The 22,225-nt window shown below is 41.5% G+C and overlaps 2 protein-coding genes across 5 annotated transcripts in view; both read right to left on the minus strand.

Annotated features, from left to right (window-relative positions):
• The window catches only part of LOC143373514 (methyl farnesoate epoxidase), a 65,318-nt gene that overhangs the window by 28,721 nt on the left and 14,372 nt on the right, over positions 1–22,225 (minus strand). The gene's annotated exons all lie outside the window — the stretch shown is intronic.
• LOC143373525 (uncharacterized) lies at positions 16,437–22,160 on the minus strand. 4 transcript variants are annotated; one of them, XM_076820901.1, is made up of 4 exons: positions 22,040–22,160; positions 19,275–19,336; positions 17,845–18,281; positions 16,437–17,778 (listed from the first exon to the last, which is right to left on the minus strand). In XM_076820901.1, exons 1-4 carry the CDS (start codon positions 22,052–22,054, stop codon positions 16,826–16,828), a joined length of 1,467 nt encoding a protein of 488 aa, XP_076677016.1. In that variant the 5' UTR covers positions 22,055–22,160; the 3' UTR covers positions 16,437–16,825. The 4 variants fall into 4 exon arrangements, with proteins under 4 accessions (XP_076677016.1, XP_076677026.1, XP_076677008.1 ...); XM_076820911.1 differs by having other exon boundaries at positions 16,437–17,745; positions 17,824–18,281; XM_076820893.1 differs by having other exon boundaries at positions 16,437–17,745; positions 17,785–18,281.

Below are 22,225 nucleotides of genomic sequence, written 5' to 3' on the forward strand. Positions count from 1 at the left end.
AATTTATTTCTTTAAAACGGTGCAGTGAAAACAATTGAAACTTGGCAGATATTTTCACCTACCCGTATACGACATGTAAAAAAAAATTGAAAACATTGGTACCATTTCTTCAACATTTTTTCAACTATTTTATCTGTCAAGGTCGTCTCTTTCCATAAGAGTACGTGTAAAATCAGTGAAAATTAAAATCATTATAACTCAGCAACCATGTAGTGAATTCGTTAAAAAAATTTTCAGCACATCAGGAAGATTAGAGAGAACAATCTCACAAAGTTTCATCAACTTGCTACCATTTTGAAGGTAGGTCCAATACATCCCTAAGTAACAGGGGAATAATTCCAAATCCGACAATTTTGATTTTAATCATGATGCAAGGACATTAGGGTAAAGGACCCAATTACTGACACCTAATCAATTACTGTCACCTTAAGCGATTTTACTTAAAATAACGAATAAATAAACGTTGCAAAGTCATACACAAAAAGAATTATGTAATTCAACCTATAATCTATATTATAGATTATATACTATAGTTTATTTATTCGTTATTTTAAGTAAAATATCTTAAGGTGACAGTAATTGGTTAGGTGTCAGTAATTAGATCCTTTACCCTAGGTGTGCTCGATAGCCAGCTCATTTTCATCTTCTACTGCGCATTCCCACTTTCCGCGATATTAAAATATCTATGTATACGAATGCATATGGAAGTGTGCGGACGCGTTATCAAAATGTTGATAAATTAATTCTACACTATTGGTTGACAATCTAATATGAAGGAACTTGGGAAGGGCACGTTATTGGCTAATCTGGAAGGCTGCGCAAGTGCACACCTAATGTCCTTACATCACGATTTTAATGAAGCTTCGCGTGAATGTAGAACTGTTAGTACCTACGCAATATTTTTTCGGGGGGGAATTTTCGAGGGGTGAAATCTGAAATTTTAGAAAATTCTTGATAAACTCTTGAATTCCTTTCGCTTCCTTTCGTGTTTCTTTTTATCATAACTTCGTAACGGTGAGAGATAGATCAGAATTTTAAATATAAGAATTGTTCGGCTGATTATGCTCTATCAAGTTACCAAAAGAAAAGTAAAGTTACATAAAAAATAAAGATAATAAAACTAAAACTAACTTTAAGGGTTGATCTCACCCCGTCAGAGTGAATATCCGCAGAAAAAAAGTTGCTCCTTGTACAGATACCCCACTATGCTCTACATTCACACGAAGTTTCATTAAAATGGACATTTTCGGGTTGGCAAAGAAAACAGTTGGGGGTTTTCAACCCTCTTTCGGGTAACGAAGCCAGTGAAAACGACGCGTCCTTGTTGACGCAAGTGAGGACCACTGGCAGTGGCGGGCTTCGTAACTACGTTCTGGTACTGAGAACATCCGGCTGTCTCGCGGAAGTTCAGTGAAAGTAACACAAGTCTACCAGCGGGCAATTGATGTAACAGCCTCGCGCCGGACTTCGGCCTGCCTCGTCATTCCGTTATGGATCGCTACGCCTCCTGAAACGCGGATGGATTGGCTCGCTATAAATAAGTAGGTGATTCGGTGAAAGGTCTTCTGTTATTTCCCCTCCATGCCCTTAGTGTTCGGGGAATGTGACTTTGCAGCGAACCGAGAGCGCAAGTAGAAATGTGGGCAGTTAATAAATTACGAATAGTGCAGCTGTTTAGGAATACCAGAGTCATATTTACTAATCAGTTCAGAGATAGCGGGTACGTTGTTTGCTCTGATTACAAAGCAAGTAAGAAGCAAAAGATCCGCGTGGTAATTGATGAGGATCGCATTGCTAGATGGGTATAGATACGGTAAAACTGTAAAATCGACAGTTAAAAGGCGGTGCTGATTGCGACAGGAAAATTGGAAATAGTTTATTGGCATCTAAGGCCCGGTGCAGACGAGCGGCTTGCGGCAATTTACTGCCGCGTTTTGTGTTTATTTAAGGGCTACCCCAAAGCAACGCGAACTTCGCCGCGCGGAGCGGATCCGCCGCGGATCAAATAACAATGCCCATAAGTAAAGTGACCAGACGTCCCGCATTGTGCGGGATAGTCCCGCATTTGAGCCCTTTGTCCCGCAAAGTGTCCCGGAATGGACATGTAACCTTTTACATTTTCGCATTGGCATAAAGTTACTGTTTTCTCTACTTTATTTTTGTTGTGAAAAAAAAATATTTTTAATTTCGTTTCAGTGTATCATCTTATAATCACGAGTATATATTTTTAAATATATTGTAAATGCTTTAATAAACTACGGAAAAGATCCTCTTGCTTGCTTGTCCCGCATTGGAACAGAAAATATCTGGTCACTTTACCCATAAGTGACCACGTATAAGAAACTGCTGCCTTATCTGACCCGCGGCGCGGAACGGATATTCGCGTTGGTTTGGGGGAGCCTTAACTCGAGAAAATGTCTCTCTCAAATCCATGAACATAGAATTAAATGCTCCTCGGAGAAGGAGCATTTAAGGGGAGGTTCCGGTCTAGAGCCCATCAAAATAGGTGATTTTCAGGAATTAATTAAAGGAAAACTACTATATATAATTTAATGGGACTTTTTGTATTGTATTAAGGATGTGTTAAGCTACAGAAATATATTTTTTGTTTTATAATTAATCATTGCAGACGGCACTGGGGAGTCGTTAAAATCAAGGCGTCAAAAAATTGATCCAAATCGGTGGGACCTGTATCTCCAAAAGTTATTATCCGATTCGACTGAAACTTTTTTATTTTGAAGAATGTACTTCTGGCTAGGGGGAACTAGAAAAAATTACAAAAAATTGAAAATTTATGAATAAATTAAATTTCATTTTTTTGTAATGTTTTCTTTATCAACAAATTACATTTTTAATTTTTTGTAATTTTTTCTCGTTCCCCCGATAGCCAGAAGTATATTCTTCAAAATAAAAAATATACAGTAGTTTTTCTTAATAATTCTTAATTTCTTGGCGGAACATGTTGAGTACGTAATATGAAACATATTGAAATGATGCGATTCTGCTTATTTTACTGTGGTAATTATAAAAATGATGACAATGAAAAGTGGACCCGATGTATTCGCAGCTTTCAGTGGGCACACGAAGAATATGGGGCTTCCATCGTATCATTCACATCGGAGACGCAGAAAGCAGGAACAAATTCCAAAAATTATGTATATTTATTTATTTGTATCTCCCACTTAATAAATCTTCATTTTTAGTAAAAAAAAAGTAAAGATTGTTTATTTCACTTTACAAATTCCCTAGGCGTTCCATATTAGCTACCATTTTTTCCAATGGCCGATTTTCACTATTTCAGTTTTTTTACTATAATTGCAAAACAATTGGATTTTTTTACACTTGACTATGTAAATATGATTATGTATTAGTTCCTTCGTCCCCTCACCTCAGTTTTATTTAAAAAAAACAAATTCCCTTATTTTTAACACACTTCTGAAATCAGGTGTTCCATATTACCTGCCTTTACCCTACTCCAGGTATCTCGAGTACCTACCCAACTTCCTGATTGCTCCAAAAACACTAAGACACCACATTTCCCACGTCGAGTCCATTCCACACTATTTGATTCCCTAGAAAGTGCCAACTACCGTCATATCTTCGGTGGAAAGTGAATTGCACAGATTTTCTTCGGCTTCGCGACTTCAGATTTCATACAGGTTTCCTCCGACTTCTCTACGCGCAGTTGCGTAGATTTTATTTTATAAATTAATCCCCAAAGACTGTGCGCGGAAACCGGATGTTGCAATCCCTACAACCGATTAGGAAGTCCACGGAGAACCGACGTTCTTTTCGGCGTGAGATCTGGGATGACATCGAAACTAGGGCGAACAAAGGAACGCGTCTTGTTGGGCGTGAAATGTATAATTGTCAAGGTTCGCACATGAGAGCCGCGTAAGAATGCGCTAATCGCTGGTCGCCATTAACTTTCACACATTGTAACGACTTTACGAGCGCTGGAATGTTCTCAGCGTACAGGAAGTGTTATTTAAATCGAGGTAGGATGTGTGCCTGAAAAAATTGTACCCCTTTAACCTTTTTCTTTTTGCGAAATCCAATTAAAGTAATCCGCGTTACGAGCACTTCCGACGTTACGGGCACTCTCTGTCTGTTCCCGAACTCTGGAGTAAATACAAAGTTGGCTGAGTTGCCGAATGTATTATTCCTTGGAAATGTTTGTTAACGTCAGTTCTGTTGCAGAGAATCTGCATTAACGTCGCTCATTGGAAAGAAGCCGAAGCCAGATTTATTGGACCGAAGAATCTCTCACAAGGGAACGTAAATCAGCAACGGGCATAAATTTCCTAAATAGCTCTCGATCGGCGAATTTCTCCGCTGCCCCCTGACATTTGATACGGCGTCGGTGAAGGTGGATGGGAAAATAATGATCGCCGGTGCAGTCTTCTCCCACGGCGTTAGATCTCATCGGATTTCCGAATGACATGTTTACAACTTGATTGCTCGCAGGTAAACATTCACTTGTAGGGAATAGAGTTTCCCGATTTGGAATATATATTTTTAAAGTACTCGTAGTAACTAACAAGGGAACATCCCGGACCCGGAAATTCAAAAAATTCTGAAACTGTGTGAATAGGAATTTATTCTCCTGATTATAACGCAATTTTTGTTTGCTGCCCAAATTTACTCTAAGGAGGTGTAATTGACCCCCGAAAATCCGGTTGTTTTCCGATTTTGTGTTATAATCTCGTGAACTGTAAAATAATTTCTTCACCGAATGATAGATCTAATTAAAAGAAGTAACTTTTGACTTGAAACTTTTATTTTATCTCTTATAGTTCGCGAGTTATAAGACAAAATCGGAAAATAGCCGAATTTTCAGGGGTTAATTTCACCCCCTTCGAGTGAATTTGGGCAGCAGACAAAAATTGCGTTGTAATCAGGAGGAAATCCCCTACTTATTCACAAAGTTTCAGAATTTTTTGAATTTTCAGGTTCGGGATCTTCCCTTGTAAGAAATCCGGAAAATTATATCTGCAATGGATATAATATTGAATGTTATTGATAACACGAGTAAAATAGGTCCATTGCAGTATAATTTTCATGATTTCTTAGTTACTGTGAGTGCTTTAAAAATATATATTCCAAATCGGGAAACTGAATGTTTACTTGTCAAAAAAATTCGTATTCCTGCAAACTTCTTTACTTGAATCATGTTTCGTAGACAAGATCTTGACACCCACGACTTGAAGAATTTTGGTTCAATGTTATAAATCCTAATACTGCGTTCAAGTTACGGCGCCAATGGATATGGGGGGATATATATATAGCCATATCGAGTGGAAACTTCTGCCATGGGAATATATCATCTCCTCGGAGGTTATCAAGTTCATCCGAGTACTCTTTTCCCATGTGACTCTCTCGTCGAGTCTTCTTCCCTCTTGGTTCCTGGACGTGTGTCGTGCAGGTGACTTCCACGCGACGGGAAAGTCGCAGTCGTGAAACGTATGTGTCTTCTTCACCATCGCGGGCGGCAGAGTAACAACACTACAGAGTATAGAGGAAGGAAGAACAGACAGATGCGCATGGAGCCTCTGGGTTTTCGACTAGTAAACGAGCGACAGAGAGGCATACAATAAATACGCTTCCGCTATAATGAATGGAGTCGAGAGAGAGAGAGCTAGAGGGAAGATGCAGCGAGGAAACGAATAAGCCACGAAGAGGAGAGGCCTTTCCGGGTCGATAGTGAAAACTGCTTTTCGATGCACCTCGGACGGCGATCGAGCCAATTAAGAAGGAGAAGCGGCACCTTTTAGCGACGTGAAGACGACACACGTTCAACCGAGTGTAACGAAGCAAATATTTTACTAGGCTCTTTTTTTTTAATGTATGATAGATTTATGACACTTTCAGGAAGTATGATAATTTTCCTGAAAGAAAAAACCTTAGTGGAGGAGATTTGCTGGGACCAGGATTTGAACTCGGGTCCTGCGGATTACTAGGCAACTACTTAGCTGCATGAGCTATTCAGACCAACGACAAGTTTTTTGTTGTCATAGACCTTATATTGTAAGCAATTCTATCGCCTATAGAATGGAAATTAAATTTAATAATCATAGATGTCAAGTTGAAAGTAGCTTAAATGTTTATACGAAGATAGACACCATGTTTGCACAAAAAGCTGCTCATAAATCTTCATCCACTTGAATGCTAAACAAGTACGATTCGCTCGAGCAACGAACCCTGATTTGTTTAGAGAAAAATGCACACGAAAGAGACAAAAGATGACTTTCCCTGAAAGAAAGTCATTAATAATGCATAACCGCGCTCGTTATTTGTATGTAAGCGGACACGGACTTTTTCCCATGTTTGCATGGATTATAAATCCGCGGATTACTTATATAACCGCGTATAATTTTGTCATGCACGCGATACGGAACTCTTCCGCAGTTTCTGCGAAGTTTCCCGCGATCTTTTTACGGCCCCCTCGACGGCCAATTTTCGAGATATCAGCAAGGGAGCCGCGAACTTCCGGGATGTTCACAAATAGATATATAGAGAGCCGCATCGTTCACAGACTCGATGCACTCGAGACGATCCTAATTCGAAAGTGAAACTCGGCTCAGTAATGAATGATGTGCCCTATCCGGGTGAAATCTGGATGGTGAGTCGACTGTTCGTTTAGATGTCACAGGACGTCTGTCGATTAATCGTTCTAATCTGGGAGCCACTGACAAGGAGGGGTTCCCAAGTGTCCGCCTCCGATTGCTTTGGTTTTTGAATACGTTTTAGAGGACCGAAAAATAATGTTTTTTAAATAGTGTTTTTTTATAGCGGTCCGTTTTCATATTTAGGGGGTGAAACCAACCCCCAAAGTTATAAGATTTTCAGGTGTTCATCTCCGATTGCTTTGAATTTTGGATATGTTTTAGAGGACCGAAAAATAAGAAACACTTGTCTTTTTATTTTGGCCTGTTTGCATGTTTAGGGGGTGGAACCACCCCTCAAAGGTTTTGTTTTCAGGTGTTCGTCAACGATTGCTTTGGTTTTTGGATAATTATGACGCAAATGAAATTTATGTGAAGTTTTACTTAACACAATTTTGTAACCCTTATGAACTTTGAGGGGTGGTTTCCCCCCCTAAACATTCAAGCAGGCCAAAATAAAAACACACTTATTTCTTTCTTTTTCGGTCCTCTAAAACATATCCAAAAACCAAAGCAATCGGAGATGAACACCTGAAAATCTTATAACTTTAGGGGTTGGTTTCACCCCCTAAATATGAAAACGGGCGCTATAAAAAAACACGTGTTTCTTATTTTTCGGTCCTCTAAAACATATCCAAAATTAAAAGCAATCGGAGGCGGACACCTGAGAACCTCTCCTTGTGAGTGTAGAGTGGAATTAGGTCGCACGGTGAAGTACCTTGCATGAACCTTCTTGCACGAACCATTTACTGATTAAAGACGGATAGTTTGAACGGGAATGCAATTGAAGGAATCCTTGACTTGAAAAAAAAGTGATTTTGGGTTTTGGCTAATTAAAGTTTTTATTAGAAGCACACTTAATGAATTAATCGTGATTGATCTTTAGAAGTATCGCTATTATCGTACCATAAGTGGGTTAAGCAAAGAAGAAGGATGGTATAAAGCAGTAGCAATTCATTTTTAATGTGACGATAAAGGATTCCGCGTCACTTTTGTGGATTGTTGTTGATTCGAAGTTTGCAGGGTCTAACAGAAGTGCAATGCCTCGTTTGTTGATGCAATATATTATCGACTGGTTAGTATTTCTCAGCGCGCAAAGATCGAGGGAAACACCGATACCGCGTGGTGTCCGCGAAACACGAATGCCACGGACAGTTGTAACGCATGACTAGCTGGGCAAGATGCGTTTGATCCCGATTCGAAAGTGAAATTTGTTTCGATTCACGGCCAGCGACGCGCGTTATCTAGGTGAAATTACGTTTCTAATAGATGGTGCCATAACCCATCATTAACCGACACACTGACCTGCAACGTTCCATTCACGTTACAGATGATTCCATGTTACGTACGATGCAGAAGCAAATCAACGCTACGTGGCTCGCGTAACTTGCCCATCGATATTCCTCGGTCGACGTGTTTACTGTGATGTAAATTTATTTTGATCATTGATTATGGAGATGTATATCGGGTAAACAACGGGTAGCATTATTAGCAAGGAGAAGTGTTTTGTATAAAATATTCACGACGAAATCTCTGAGAAAGGATAGGAGAAACTTTAACGACTGTGTTTATTTATTCTTGAAGAAAGAATTTTTGTGATAGTATACGATTTTCTAGAAAATTATGACGCTTGTTTATTATTCCGCTTTCCTGCTGAATATTCCACTTGGTTCGCTGAGGAATGTTGGACAGCGGTTGTGGAATTTTGGAATTCCGGGACAGTGGAGAACTTGAGAGCTATGGGATTGTGGAGTAGTAGAACTACAGAATGTTGAAGCATTAGAAGTTGGAAATGCGAGAGATCTTAAATTTTAGAAATCTAGAACTCGGGAGCTTGATAACTCTGGAACTATAATATTCTAGAATCTAAGAACTTTAATACTCGATAACTTGGGAGTTCTGAAGCTTGAGAGCTTGGGAACTTGAAAGTTCTGGATCTTGAGATCTCGGGAACTTGGGAGTTCTGAAACTTGAGAACTTGGGAACTTGAAAGTTCTGGATCTTGAGATCTCGGAAACTTGGGAGTTCTGAAACTTGAGAACTTGGGAACTTGGAAGTTCTGGATCTTGAAATCTCGGGAACTTGGGAGTTCTGAAACTTGAGAACTTGGGAACTTGGAAGTTCTGGATCTTGAGATCTCGGGAACTTGGGAGTTCTGAAACTTGAGAACTTGGGAACTTGGAAGTTCTGGATCTTCAGATCTCGGGAACTTGGGAGTTCTGAAACTTGAGAACTTGGGAACTTGGAAGTTCTGAATCTTGAGATCTCGGAAACTTGGGAGTTCTGAAACTTGAGATCTTAGGAGCTTTGGAACATGAGAAGTCAGGAATTCTTTTATTGAGGAATTCGAGAAATTGGAAATTATAAAAATAATGTTATCTACAACTCAAGAACTCGGAATTCAGTGATTCCATAACTCTAGAACCCCAGAGCTTTAGAAAGCTGAAACTCTAGAATTTTATGACGTAAGAACTCCGAAAACGCAGGTTTGGTCAGTATTGTACTCGAGGAAACACATCTCCTAGAATACCAGCAATAAACACATAAAAAGCTAATAAAGGCTCCAAACGGTATGAGAAATCCACGACAGGATAAAGAGCGGACTGACATAGGAAGAGTGTGTGCACGTGCTCGTCTTCATCGCGGCAAGTCATGTGAAAGTGGCCTTGCCGAGTCAACGCAGATCATGACGCAGTGCCTTTTGCCTCTTCGCATTCTGTAAAGCCCACGAAAATTGACCAATGTTATAAAAAAAAAACGCGATACACGACTTTCGAAAGAAGCATTCGAGTAATTTCTAGTCACGTCTCGCGGCGATATCAAAATATGGCTGACCAATCACAGAAGGAACAGAAGCTGCAGCTAATTAATTATTATTCTGTGGTTCAACCAGGTCGAAGCAATTACATCATTAATTCCTACAGGGGACGCTAATGAAAAGTGAAGTACCAAAACTAGAATTTAGAAACAATTTTCATAAGGCGAATATCCCAATTTCTGCTCATTTAAGAGATAACTCGTCATAAAGAAGGTGTAAACAATTTGTTTGTGATCAAAATTTCCAAAGCAATTGATTAATTCTTTAATAATAAATCAACCAATTCAAAAACTATTTAAGAAAGATATTTCAAGATTGTTAACTATTAGTAATTTCTAAATAAATATATAATGTCTGCTCATGAAAAATAGCGATGTATGTATTGCCCCAAGGTCGTCCAACACTCGCGTAAATGTTTAAATAATTTAGAATTATTCTGTTGCAACTGTAGTACAAAAGTAACGCATATAATAATAAGAAAAATACGAAATGATCAGAAATGGGGGCATGAGCAGAAATTGGGACATTCACCTTATAACAAATATATTCATTAAGAAACAAATATATTTATAATATATATATGTTGGTCAGTACTTGGAAATACAAGGTTTAGTTAACCGAACGGGCGCTTGACTTTCATTGAACAACAACAGAAAAACTAGACGTGCAAGATTGACATTGCAATACTGAACTCTTGAAACGGCTCGCAGCAACCTGTCCGTCGGTCGTGATTCAGTTAATAAGGATGTCGTTGGGTTGCAAATTGCTACAAATCCACCATATGAACGGTTCACTTTCTATTGGGTAATACATGTGATCGTGTATGTCCCCAAGCGTCGCGCCATACATAAAGCATGAACAACTTTCGATGCTTCGATCCACTACAAATAGACCGAGAGTGCAAGGACACTCGAGTTACCGTACACAGCCTACTATTAAAAGAGTCCATTTACCAGCGCTCAAAAATGGCCTAAAAAATCGAACTCCAAGTTTAAAAAGAACCGCCGCTTACATTCACAAATTCTTCCACCATTCAAACGATACCCTGCAAAAATAAACAAACCAACCCCTGCTGTCGCGAAACACTTGCTACGCGCTGCCACACTCGATCCATAATTCCATATTTGCGCAAATATTTCCGTGGGAACAGTTTCTATTGCTGCAACGGTGGATTCTAGAAACGCATGGCAGGCTTCGGTGGTAAGAATGGAACTGCGAAGCATCACCTTTGGTTCCAGTAGACGAAAAGATAAATAGAGCAGCTCGAGGTGCATTACTCTTTTCGTTCGAAGATTTGCTTAGACTTTAGAGTCTTCAGGCGGACTACGTGTTTGCATTGCACGCGTAGAAAGTCGAGTGGAAGGAAAGGCTCTGCTCGTGGTGGAACCAACAATTGCACCAATAAGGCGCATCATAAATGAGGGGAGGGGGGGCTCTTTTAAACCCGTGTGCGCGTCCTGCCAGTGTCACTTTTCCATGCGAGCTGCTGGGGACTCAACGGGGTCCCATGACAATATTCTCAGAAATAAAGCCGGGAAGCTAAGCTATGCTATGCTATGCCATGCTACGTTTTAAAAAAATTAGCTTCGATACATTCTTATGGAAACCTTTCCACCAAAAGCTGCGTTAAAACATAGCATCGCATAGCATAGCTTACAAGGGGAGGACACCAAGTGATAGACATCGATTTTGATGAGACTTAATAATAGAGATATTTACATGTAAATTATTAAACATTTCATAGCGCTCGTGTAAAACACAAAAGCTATAATCTCTACTTAAAGATATGTCGCGGAGCGTTCGGAATCACGTTGGCGTGGTGTTGTTGCGGTCGTGAGTTCGATTGATTTGTCTATATATTTTTTTTATTCTTTATTTTTTCCACACTGTATGAACAGTGGGAAAAAAGGTAACGATAGTAACCTGGAGCGCTCGGGGGATGCCCCTCTGGAGGTGTCAGGGTGTCTTTCGAAGACTTCCCCACGTTAAAAAAAAAACTTTAATTGCATTTATACGTTTAAAAGAATTAATAATGAACGTTACTATCGTTAACTTTTTTTCTCACTGTTCATACAGTGTGGAAAGCATAAAATGTGAAAAAAATAAAGTATGATAAAAGTAATATATAGACAAAGGCGTAATCGAACTCACGACAGCAAAAACACCACGCTACCGGTCTAGAGCCCCCAAAAATAGGTGATTTTTAGGAATTAATTAAAGGAAAACTACTGTATGTAATTTAATGGGACTTTTTGCATTGTATTAAGGATGTCTTAAATTGTAGAAATATATTTTTTGTTTTATAATTCATCCTTGCAGACCGCACTGGGTAGTCGTTAAAGTCGAGGCGTCAAAAAATTCATCCAAATCGGTGGGACCTGTATCTTCAAAAGTTATTATCCGATTCGACTGAAACTTTTTTTATTTTTAAGAATATATTTCTGGCTAGGGGGGGGCAGAAAAAATGCAAAAATGACATTTTTTTAGAAAATAACGACACTTGAAGTTTGAAATCACTTTTCCCCGATATTTTTCGTCCTTTCAACACTTTTGAAAATAATAAATTTTCAAATTTTTGTTTTTTTTCTGATTTCCCTCCTAGCCAGAAGTATATTCTTCAAAATAAAAAAAGTTTCAGTCGAATCGGTTAATAACTTTTGGAAATACAGTTCCCACCGTTTTGAGAACACTGTTTCGAGAAAAACGCGTTTAAAGTTTTACGTGAGTGCCGAGTGGCCGGGTGTTACCCATGCATTTGCCGCTCCTCAAATGCCTATAGCTTCGGGAATTTTACGAATTTCAACAAATCTTTTTAAACACGCATTCCTAAAGGATTGAACATTCAAAAAATGAAATAAAAAAAAGTCGACTTTTAGACCGGAACCTCCCCTTAAGTAGAGATTATGGCTTTTGTGTTTTACACGAGCGCTATGCAATGTTTAATAATTTACATGTAAATATCTCTATTATTAAGGCCCATTGGCAGAAACGCTCGGACACGTATTTACTTATTTTCGACATAGATCCATCGTGCCAAGGCTCATAAAAAATCAACGTCTATCACTTGGTGTCCTCCCCTTGTTAGCTCAGCTTCTCGGTGGATTCCCGGTTTTACTCTCTCAGATTCCATGCGTTGAAAAATTATTTGGTGGGTCTAAACAGTTTTGGTGACGTTTGCGAAGAAAATAGTAAAGAGAATGGAACTCTGGAGTTCACTCCTTTCTATTTCTAAATATTCAACCATTAAAATGTCCAAATTATGAACACTACATGGGCTCATAATTTATAGCAAGACCTTCGTTTCTATCGACTCATTAACTTTCTATGGAACAGGTAGCTTAATTTCCCAAGAAGGTTCTAATAAATACCATAACACCTGTTAAAAGATCACACAGTAAACACAATACGAAAAAAAGAATTTCATATCTTTCAATCTTCGAAACAGGACAAAATTTTCCTTCAAAATTGACTTCCTGATTCTCAGAGTCCCGCATGGATAAAACCGAGACCAAAAGACTTAAAGACAGATTCAAAATTAAATTCTCCTCGAATTTCATTCAACCCTCCTCGAACCAGAATGCAGCAAAATCGCGAGCGTTCTGGCGCTCGCAGCCGCGCACACGCAGGCTATATACTGCTGTTCGCCATTTGGCAGAACTTTCACTGTCCGGGGAAGCCTCCTACGCGTTAATCGGAGCTTTTCCGCGTCGTTATATGCTAATGGCATTCCCCCCGGTGCGATGACTGCGACGTGTTCGAGGAGCTGCCTCCACCTGCAGGTGGAAAGGCTCGAAAACTACCTCTCTTATCTCGCGCTCGAGCACCGGGAATTAAAGTTACCGTGAGATCGAGGCGAAGAAAGCAAAGGGGGAGGCCGGCGTTCGTTATTAAGGTCGAGGTAATGAGGAAGGCAGAGAACTGCACTCGTCTTCGTGACCGACTTCCTCTCGCTGCTGCAAGAAACGCATCGATCCTTCGACAGCGTTTCCCACAATGCCCTCCCCCCTCGCTCCTTTCAATCCGCGATAAATCGGCTTTTGTCCTCTTCATCGACGCAGTAAGAGAAATCCCTGTAGCCCTCGATGTCAAAGGATCGAATTAATCCGTCGATCGAAGGCGAACGTCCCAATAATAAGCCGCGCTTAAAGTTAATCTCCTCTCCTCTCGAAACTTTCTTCTCGTTACGCGCCCCCCTTCGAGCAGACCGTTTAAACCGTTTAAGGGGACTAAGGCAATCAAGTTGCTCGAAAACCAAGTATTCCTTTGCGAATTAATTACAGGCAGATGAAAGCAAGCGCAGACTTTTCCTTTTACATAATGTTTATTACTATCTCGTTGAGTGAAGAAATATTTTGTTCGTCCACGTATCTGTTTTATTAATGGCACCACACGAAGTGGATTATACAGTGGTTTAGAAACAGTGTCTTTGCTTCTGCCCTGATATTAAGCTTAATAATAAAGATACAGCGGTTTCCTTGGAGTATGTTTCTCCTAGAATCTGTAATTTCGGAGTGGACCTCCCAAAAAAGAGTTGAATTAAAATACACTAGTTTACAAAATAAAAAAAAATTATTCAGCAGATGCCAATATTCTTTTCTTATGTAAAATGGCATGCTGCTTCCGAAAATAAGGTGTAAAAATTTGGAAATGTGGATGCGTTTTCGAGATATCGACAGGTGAACTTTTTACCTGTCTGCCAAAAATGTGGTCCCACTTAATTGCGAATATCTCGTGTTCCGAATGACTGATATCGTCGAGAATTATCTCAAATTAAAGATAATTGAAACACCAACAAATCTACGTGACAAAAAATTCAAATCGGTTCAGTAGCTCAGGTGAAATCGATGGAAATATGTGAGTAAAGTTATTTTTTTCGACCGGGAAAAATCGAAAACGCAAAAATGGGCCCAGTTTTTCATTTCTTACGTTGAGCCTGCACTTTTACGAAGAAAACAAGGCCAAATATAAAATCCCATCATTTTCTCATAACATTGTCATTTACATCACCAAGATTTTCGGGGAAAAAATTCAAGCGAGAACACAAGAAATGGATCTTCAGAGACATATCTACGCCTGTTTTAAAAATAAAAACAAAACGAATCAGCGGGCCATTTTACATAAGAAAAAAACAGTGGCATCTGCTGCACAAAATTGTTGCAAACTAGTGTTATTAAAATAGCGACTAAATAGGAGAAGTCGATTTGTGCGATAAATATCGATTTTCAGGGTGCACAGTTGACTGTTCATTTTTTTATCTCAGGAAACAGAGCTTCTGCACTTTAATGCTGAGGTACACTCCAGAGAGGAGTATATTTTGAGCGTGCTGTAAAATTTTCAAGTCGATCCGAACCTCGGATTTCTCGCAATCAGGGCAAAAGCGCAGAAAAAAAACGCATGTATGTATTATCAAACGAAACATTTACTTGATCTTCGAGCGATTTGACGATCGATCTTCTTCGTGGCAGCGCGTGCAGCTCCGCGAGGACGGGACTCTGAAAACGGGATCGATTAATCAGCCGCGCTTTTAGCGCTACGCGAAAGTCGCTTCCTCGTAATTTTTTGCTACTTACATGCGCCTCGTTCGAACTCAATGCGATCCGCCAGCTGTACGCGACTTCCGGTGGCTCTTCAGCTTCTTCTTGGCGCACGGACGTGCCGTCCCACAGTTTGCTGTGCACGAGAACGGAGAAAGTAAAGGTCGTGAGCGTGAATCGTGACCCTGAAGACCCTGGGACACGATCTTTCCCTTGAATCTCATCTTATCCCTAGAAAGCATCTCCCTCCCCCCCCCCCCCCGCGCCCCTCAACGCGCTTTCATGCTAGCGGGAATTAATGGATAAGGGGGGCGACGCGGTTCGTCGTGTTAGAACGCGTGGTGTGCTCGTGGGAAATGGAAGAATTGTTTTCGCGCTCTTGTTTGTGTTAGATGGATGAGATTAGTTGAAATGGAACTGTAATGTGGTTGTATGATTGATTTGGGTCGATTTAATATACATTTGTTGGAGATCGAATTGCATGTGCATGAAGCGAATCGAAGGGATTAACTTCAAGTTTAGTGATTTAGTTGATGTTGATGATTGAAATTGATGGGCTTTACTCGTTTTCGTTTTATTGCACTTTTTTGTGGTGTTTGCTGAGTTGAACACTTATTAGATAAGGAATTTAGGGCACGTTATGCGGTTTTTAGTATTTTAGAAGGTTTTGTATGAGATAAAGGGTCTATTAAGTGGATAAGGTTCTTCGTTGTTTGAATTCCAATGAATTCAATGTTTTCTTAAGTTAGAAATTAGGCTTATGTTTATGCTTCCAGTATTGGAGAACTCAGCCAAGATATTAAACTTTCTACGCATAAATAATAAAAATGTATTTTATTATGGTAACATACGTAAACATTGTACAAAAATATCGATATGTATACAACTTTGTAAACTACTGTTATTTACAAGTGAAAACTAATTACATTCAATGCAGTATGGACGGAGAGTCCACGACGTGGACGAGCAACACAGTCGATGACGATGCACGTATCATGAAGTAGCGCTGGAACATTCAGATATAGTGTCTCGATTGAATCTTTTTGGAAAAGACGTTGATTATGCAATTGCTGAAACTGGTAAAAAATATTTGAAAAAAAATTGTTCTGAAGTTTCATATCATTCAGTACTCAAGTTCCCATATCCTTTTACTTTCCAGATCTGAAAATCCCAATAATCCTAAATTTCAAAATTTCAAAATTTCAAAATTTCAAAATTTCAAAATTTCGAAATTTCAAAATTTCAAAATTTCAAAATTTCAAAATTTCAAAATTTCAAAATTTCAAATTTCAAAATTTCAAATTTCAAAATTTCAAATTTCAAAATTTCAAATTTCAAAATTTCAAAATTTCAAAATTCAAAATATCGAAATTTCAAAATTTCAAAAATTTCAAAAAAAAAATTATATTTCAAAATTCCAGCTACTCGTTCCTCAAATTTTCCAAATTTCCAAAATTCAATTTTTCGAATTTTTATTCCGTCAATCGCATTTCGACACACTACATACACAATTTCCAGCTTTTCAAGCGTACCACAAAGGCTCGAGCGCCTTCTGCATCAACGCTTCCCGCCTCCATGGTACATTCGTCCACACCAACATTGTTCGCTACCTCTTCCCGCGGATTCGTGAAATTCGGATTCCACTGGGTCCTCGCTTCACGACCACCCGAGGGCGCACCGCGAATTCGAAGTCGACTATCGACCTTCGATCCCCCGGTACAGCTAGGCTAGCAGAAAACTTAACAACGATGAGGCGTCTGTCGTCGAGACGAGGAGGATCGAGGAGGACGATCTCACGCGACAGGCATTTACGGGTAACCGTGATGCTCGTCGTGGTGGGGCTCTGCGGGCACCCAGACTTTCTCCCAAACGGGCTTCCAGATCTTCTTCCACGCTGGTACCTGCACGTCCTTCCACACCGGCACCCATTTGCTCTTCCATTCGTCTTTCCACACCTGCTTCTTCTGGGTCACCCAGATCTGCTTCTTCTCCGGCACCCAGACCTGCACGGACTCCTCTTTCCAGACTAGCTTTTTGTCGGGCACCCAGACCTGCTTCTTGTCAGTCTTCCAGATCTGTTTCCACTCAGCCTTCCACTCCAGCTTCTTGTCGGGCACCCATACCTGCTTCTTCTCCGTCTTCCAGATCTTCTTCCACACAGGCTTCCATATCAGCTTCTTCTTCCAGAGATCGTGGCTGGTGTACTGCCAGCCATGGTGATCCTTGCCGACGTACTGCTCACCGGGGATACCGATCTTCACCCATTCTGGTACCCACACCTTCTTCCAGTCCGGTACCTGAACCTCCTTCCAAGCTGGCACCTGGATCTCCTTCCACACCGGCTTCCAGATCTTCTTCCACGCTGGCACCTGCACCTCCTTCCACACTGGTACCTGAATCTCCTTCCAGATGGGCTTCTGCACCTTCTTCCAGACCGGTACCTTAATCTCCTTCCACGCCGGCACCTGGACCTCCTTCCACACTGGTACCTGAATCTTCTTCCATTCCTGCTTCCAGGTCAGCTTCTGCTCCGTCTTCCACACTTGCTTCCACTCTGGCTTCCACGTTAGCTTCTTCTCGTGCCTGCCTTGCGGCTGAGCGGGAGGTCCGTAGGACTGAGCCGGGGGTCCGTAGGACTGAGCCGGGGGTCCGTAGGAGCTGGACAGGCCTCCTCCACCGAAATTGCCTCCTCCAAAGGATCCTTGATCGCCACCAAAAGATCCATGACCTCCTCCACCGCCGTGATCACCGCCGAAAGATCCTCCACCGCCGTGTCCGCCCTGATCACCGCCGAAAGATCCTCCACCGCCGTGTCCGCCCTGATCACCGCCGAAAGATCCTCCACCGCCGTGTCCGCCGTGATCACCGCCGAAGGATCCTCCACCGCCGTGTCCGCCGTGATCACCGCCGAAGGATCCTCCACTGCTGTATCCTTGATCGCCACCGAAGGAACCGTGGTCCGATGGTGCACCATAGGAGGACGAGGGGGCTCCATAGGAAGGTGATGGAGCTGAGGGTGCGCCATAGGAAGAGGAAGGAGCTGAGGGTGCTCCATAGGAAGAGGAAGGAGCTGAGGGAGCTCCATACGAAGAGGATGGCGCGTCATGGTGGGAGGAACCGCCAGCTGGTGCACCATAAGACGAAGATGGTACTGGTGGAGCACCATACGAATCGGAGGGTCCACTGTAAGAGTTTCCTACGTCGGGAACCCCATAGGAGGTCGATGGTGGACCATACTGGCTCGGGGGTGGGCTCAATGGAGCTCTATAATTTATAATAGTGTCTTTTTTAACTATCGATTTACTCACATCTTTGTTAGATATGTCACTTGTTAAGCAGAGAATCCACCAGGAAGCTATTCTATGCGATGCTATGCTGTGCAATGCTGCGTTTTAAAAAAATTAGCTTCGATACATTCTTATGGAACCGTTTCCACCAAAAGCTACGTTAAAACATAGCATCGCATAGCATAGCTTAGCTTAAGGGCACTAGGCAGTTGAAAAATCGATTTTTTATTGCATGTTCCGAAAGTACTATCTTTTCTCAATAAAATGCCGCTTGGTTTGTAGTAAAATTTGCAAAATTGTAGATTTGGAAGCTAAAAACGTCAAGCGGCAACAGAAACTTTAAATGCGTTTTTCTCGAATATGTTTTTCTGGAATATTTTTTTCTCTTCATTTTTTCCTGATTGAGAGCGAATTGAGGTTCAAATCGACTTGGAAAAAATTACAGGATGTCGAGACTTTCATAAAAAAAATTAAGTCACCGGATTTTTTTTTTATGAAAGTCTCGAATTTTTACAGACCATATCAGAGGTTTGCGCCGAAACGACACACGTTCTACACATCCTGTAAATTTTTCCAAGTCGATTTGAACCTCAATTCGCTCTCAATCAGGAAAAAATGAAGAGAAAAAAATATTCGAGAAAAACGCATTTAAAGTTTCTGGGCAAAGGCGACGCTATAGGTTGCCGCTTCACGTTTTTAGCTTCCAAATCTACAATTTTGTAAATTTTACTACAAACCAAGCGGCATTTCATTGAGAAAAGATAGTACTTTCGGAAAATGCAGTAAAAAATCGAATTTTCGACTGCCTAGTCCCCTTAACTTCCCGGTGGATTCCCAGCCTTAGTGTGTGCAGTAAAACTATCAGAAGTGGATGCATAGAATAATTTGTGAGTTACAGAAAATCATCTGAATTAAAAGCAACACTCGATTAACTGTTAGTGATATCAATTTTTGCAGTATACACACTTACTCTTTCTTCGTCCTTATCGGCTCCCCGAGAGCGGAGACGAGAAAGAGGCAGCTCAATAGCAGCTGGAAAGAGAACCCTGATTATTATGCATTCTAATTACAGTTCTATAAATAGGAATTGCGGTGTCAAAATCTGTCCCGTTTACGGAAACGGGGAGCAGCACTAATCCGCCGATAGCTGCCGGAAGAAAGGCGGAAAGTGGTGATCATCCAGCCAGAAATGCAAATGAGGCAATCGTGCCGCGTTAGTCATGTAGGTGACTGTGGCGAGCTCTGTAATTACCTAGTAACACGGTACCACTCGCTGGAAATTCAACACCGATACAATCTCCTCTGTTCTAACTGAAACGGCGCCTCGCACACGAGCATTGCTGTAATAATTGCAGTCTGATCGCGATCTGCTCGACCTTCGCGCGTTATCTTATCCCCTCCACTGACTTCGAACTTGCGCGTGGATTTTTCAATTTTCCATTCGCTTGGAATTAACAGTCAACGAAAGCTTTTCGCACGGGGACCAATAAAAATATTTCAGCGGAATTTCACACGTAAGTGAAAGAAGGGAAATGGCAAGGGGGGCCATTCTTCTCTGCGGTATTGCGATAATAATTAAAATCCGATTGCGATCTATAATCTATTCGACCTCCGCGCAGTATTCTCCTTCATCCTCGAGGACAAAATCCACGACTTTCAATTCGTGGAGATTGAAATCCTCCGAAGACGAATTCCATCGAGGCCAAACGCGGAAGCAAAGGAACGGAGGGGCCAGAGACAGGGAGGACAGCTCGTGACGAGCCCTGCCACAGGCAGGCGGCTACTTTTCCCAGCGGTGTCTTTAAAAAAGATAAAGAATCACGTGTCCCGCGGTTTTACGGCGGTTTACCAGCGCCCCTCTCAAAAATGAAAGTGTCCGCGTGCGAACTAACGAACGGGCGTAAAGCAAGTCCGTGAATTGGGTCGAGAGGCCCCCGTGTTTTCCTCCAGCCAGCCCCGGAGCAGAGGCCACCCGGTGGCCATGAAACTCGAGGCGTTTAATTCATTTCTGGACCGCGCCTCTGAATTTCCTTTCTTCCTATATCTTCTATTCTTTTTATCTCCCTCGTCCTGCACTTTGGCCATTCGATGGCTCGTTTCCGCGTCCTCCGCGACTGTTACGTCGATTCCAATGGCTCCAGCGTCAAGATCAAGGACCGAAAGTCGACAGGTAGCACAATCACGTCGGATTATCCGATCCGCGTTGTACTCTCGTTACGATCTATCAGCCTTGACCATCTGGCGTTCATTGGAAGGCTGTTGGGCGCTTCGGAGGATCGACGAAAGTCCGTAAGATCCATAGAAAGCGGACATTAATTTGACGATGGAAAAGGAAAAGTGTGACGCGACGGGACTCTCGATGTCTTCGACGGTTTGACCGCGACGAAGGTGCCTGTAGAAGTCTGTCGAATTTTTAAGAGACGGTATACACTTTAGCGTTCGCTGTGGGATGCTTTGAAGTAGATACAAGGATTTAGTTAGGTGCCACTTCAGAATCCATCCCGGTGGAATAATTCTCGAACTGGCAGAAATCTGTTGCACAGAATTATAAATCGAGTCACTGTGCCTACGTTGTTTCTTTGAGAATTCTTTGGAGCGCTAGGGTTGCCGGTGATACTTTGTTTTACGAGGGTTTAATAATTGTGTCGGGCGAGGAAGCCGAACGAGTTTGAAATATCTTTGGTACAGTTTCACGAGAGATGATCATTCGAGGCACGAGCACGTTGCTCGACTTTCCAATCCTACGCGCTGGGAAGTGACGAGAATACCTACTTAGGATAGCACCTAGCAAATATGCGCCGCAGTGCAAAATGAGAACGTCTTCCGTGGTCTAAAAACAGAGTCCTCCAACTACTCTTTAACCCATGCACTCAGCACTCTTCGAAGTGCCTGGATACCAATTCACTTAAGGGACCTCGAGAGAACTTCTGCCCAGTGGTGTGCCTCGACAGTCTCAAAGCGAACGATTCACGAATTTCTCATAACTCAATCTATAACAGACAAGGAAACTCTTACTCCGCCCTGTGTGTCTGTATAATTAATCTGCAGCTATTAAATCATGCCACCCACCTCGAAATAAATAAGACAGTCTACCTAAATGAAAATTCCCGATTCCCATAACTGATCAAACAAGAATTAACTACCAAATTAAACTTACACTGCCTCTACAAAATACCAGGAAACACTACCACGATGGTTCAAATCTATAATGCACAGTATCTGCTACCAACCAGCCTTAAGTTCACTACCAAACTACTTACAACATCCAGAAACACGAATCTTATGAGAGGAATAAACTCCCAGAGTACACTGCTGTTCATAAGTGTAATATTAGGACACCCGCTGCATTTGCAGAAAATGTGATACTTGGTACTGATCGAATACTTTTCACTGCTTTTATTAATTTGAAATACCAAGTGGAATTGAAATTCTTGGAGTTCTTGGATAAATCTGTTTCCCACAATTATCCCGCACAGAGTAGGTGTCCTAATACTTATGAACGGCAGTGAATCGCTCTACAATCGATGGCGAGATCGACAGTGCGCGTGAGGCAGCAAAATCCATCGAAGTCAGTTTCACCACTGGGCGCAGGTCTCGTCACTGCTCCGCGTATCAACGGCAGATCTCCACACAAATTCACAGGTGCACTGTACGACACGTGTTGTCACGATAAATCGGTTTTCGAGCTAGCAACAGCGACGACAGGCGAAGGTGGCGAGAAACTTGGACACTGACCAGGCTGGACCGCATCTTCTGTGTGGGGGGTGTCGTTCACCGGGATTGTCGAGGGCTCAGAAAACGGCAAAGGCCGCCGTCGCCTTTTTTTTACGGTTCGTCACTTCTCTGACGAATTTCTGGTAGCTCCGGTGCCTTTTATAGCGAATCCTTCCTCCGCCTAAGCGGCTAGCTAGCCCTAAGCAT

Source organism: Andrena cerasifolii, chromosome 1 (assembly GCF_050908995.1).
Source record: "Andrena cerasifolii isolate SP2316 chromosome 1, iyAndCera1_principal, whole genome shotgun sequence".
NCBI lineage: Eukaryota > Metazoa > Arthropoda > Insecta > Hymenoptera > Andrenidae > Andrena > Andrena cerasifolii.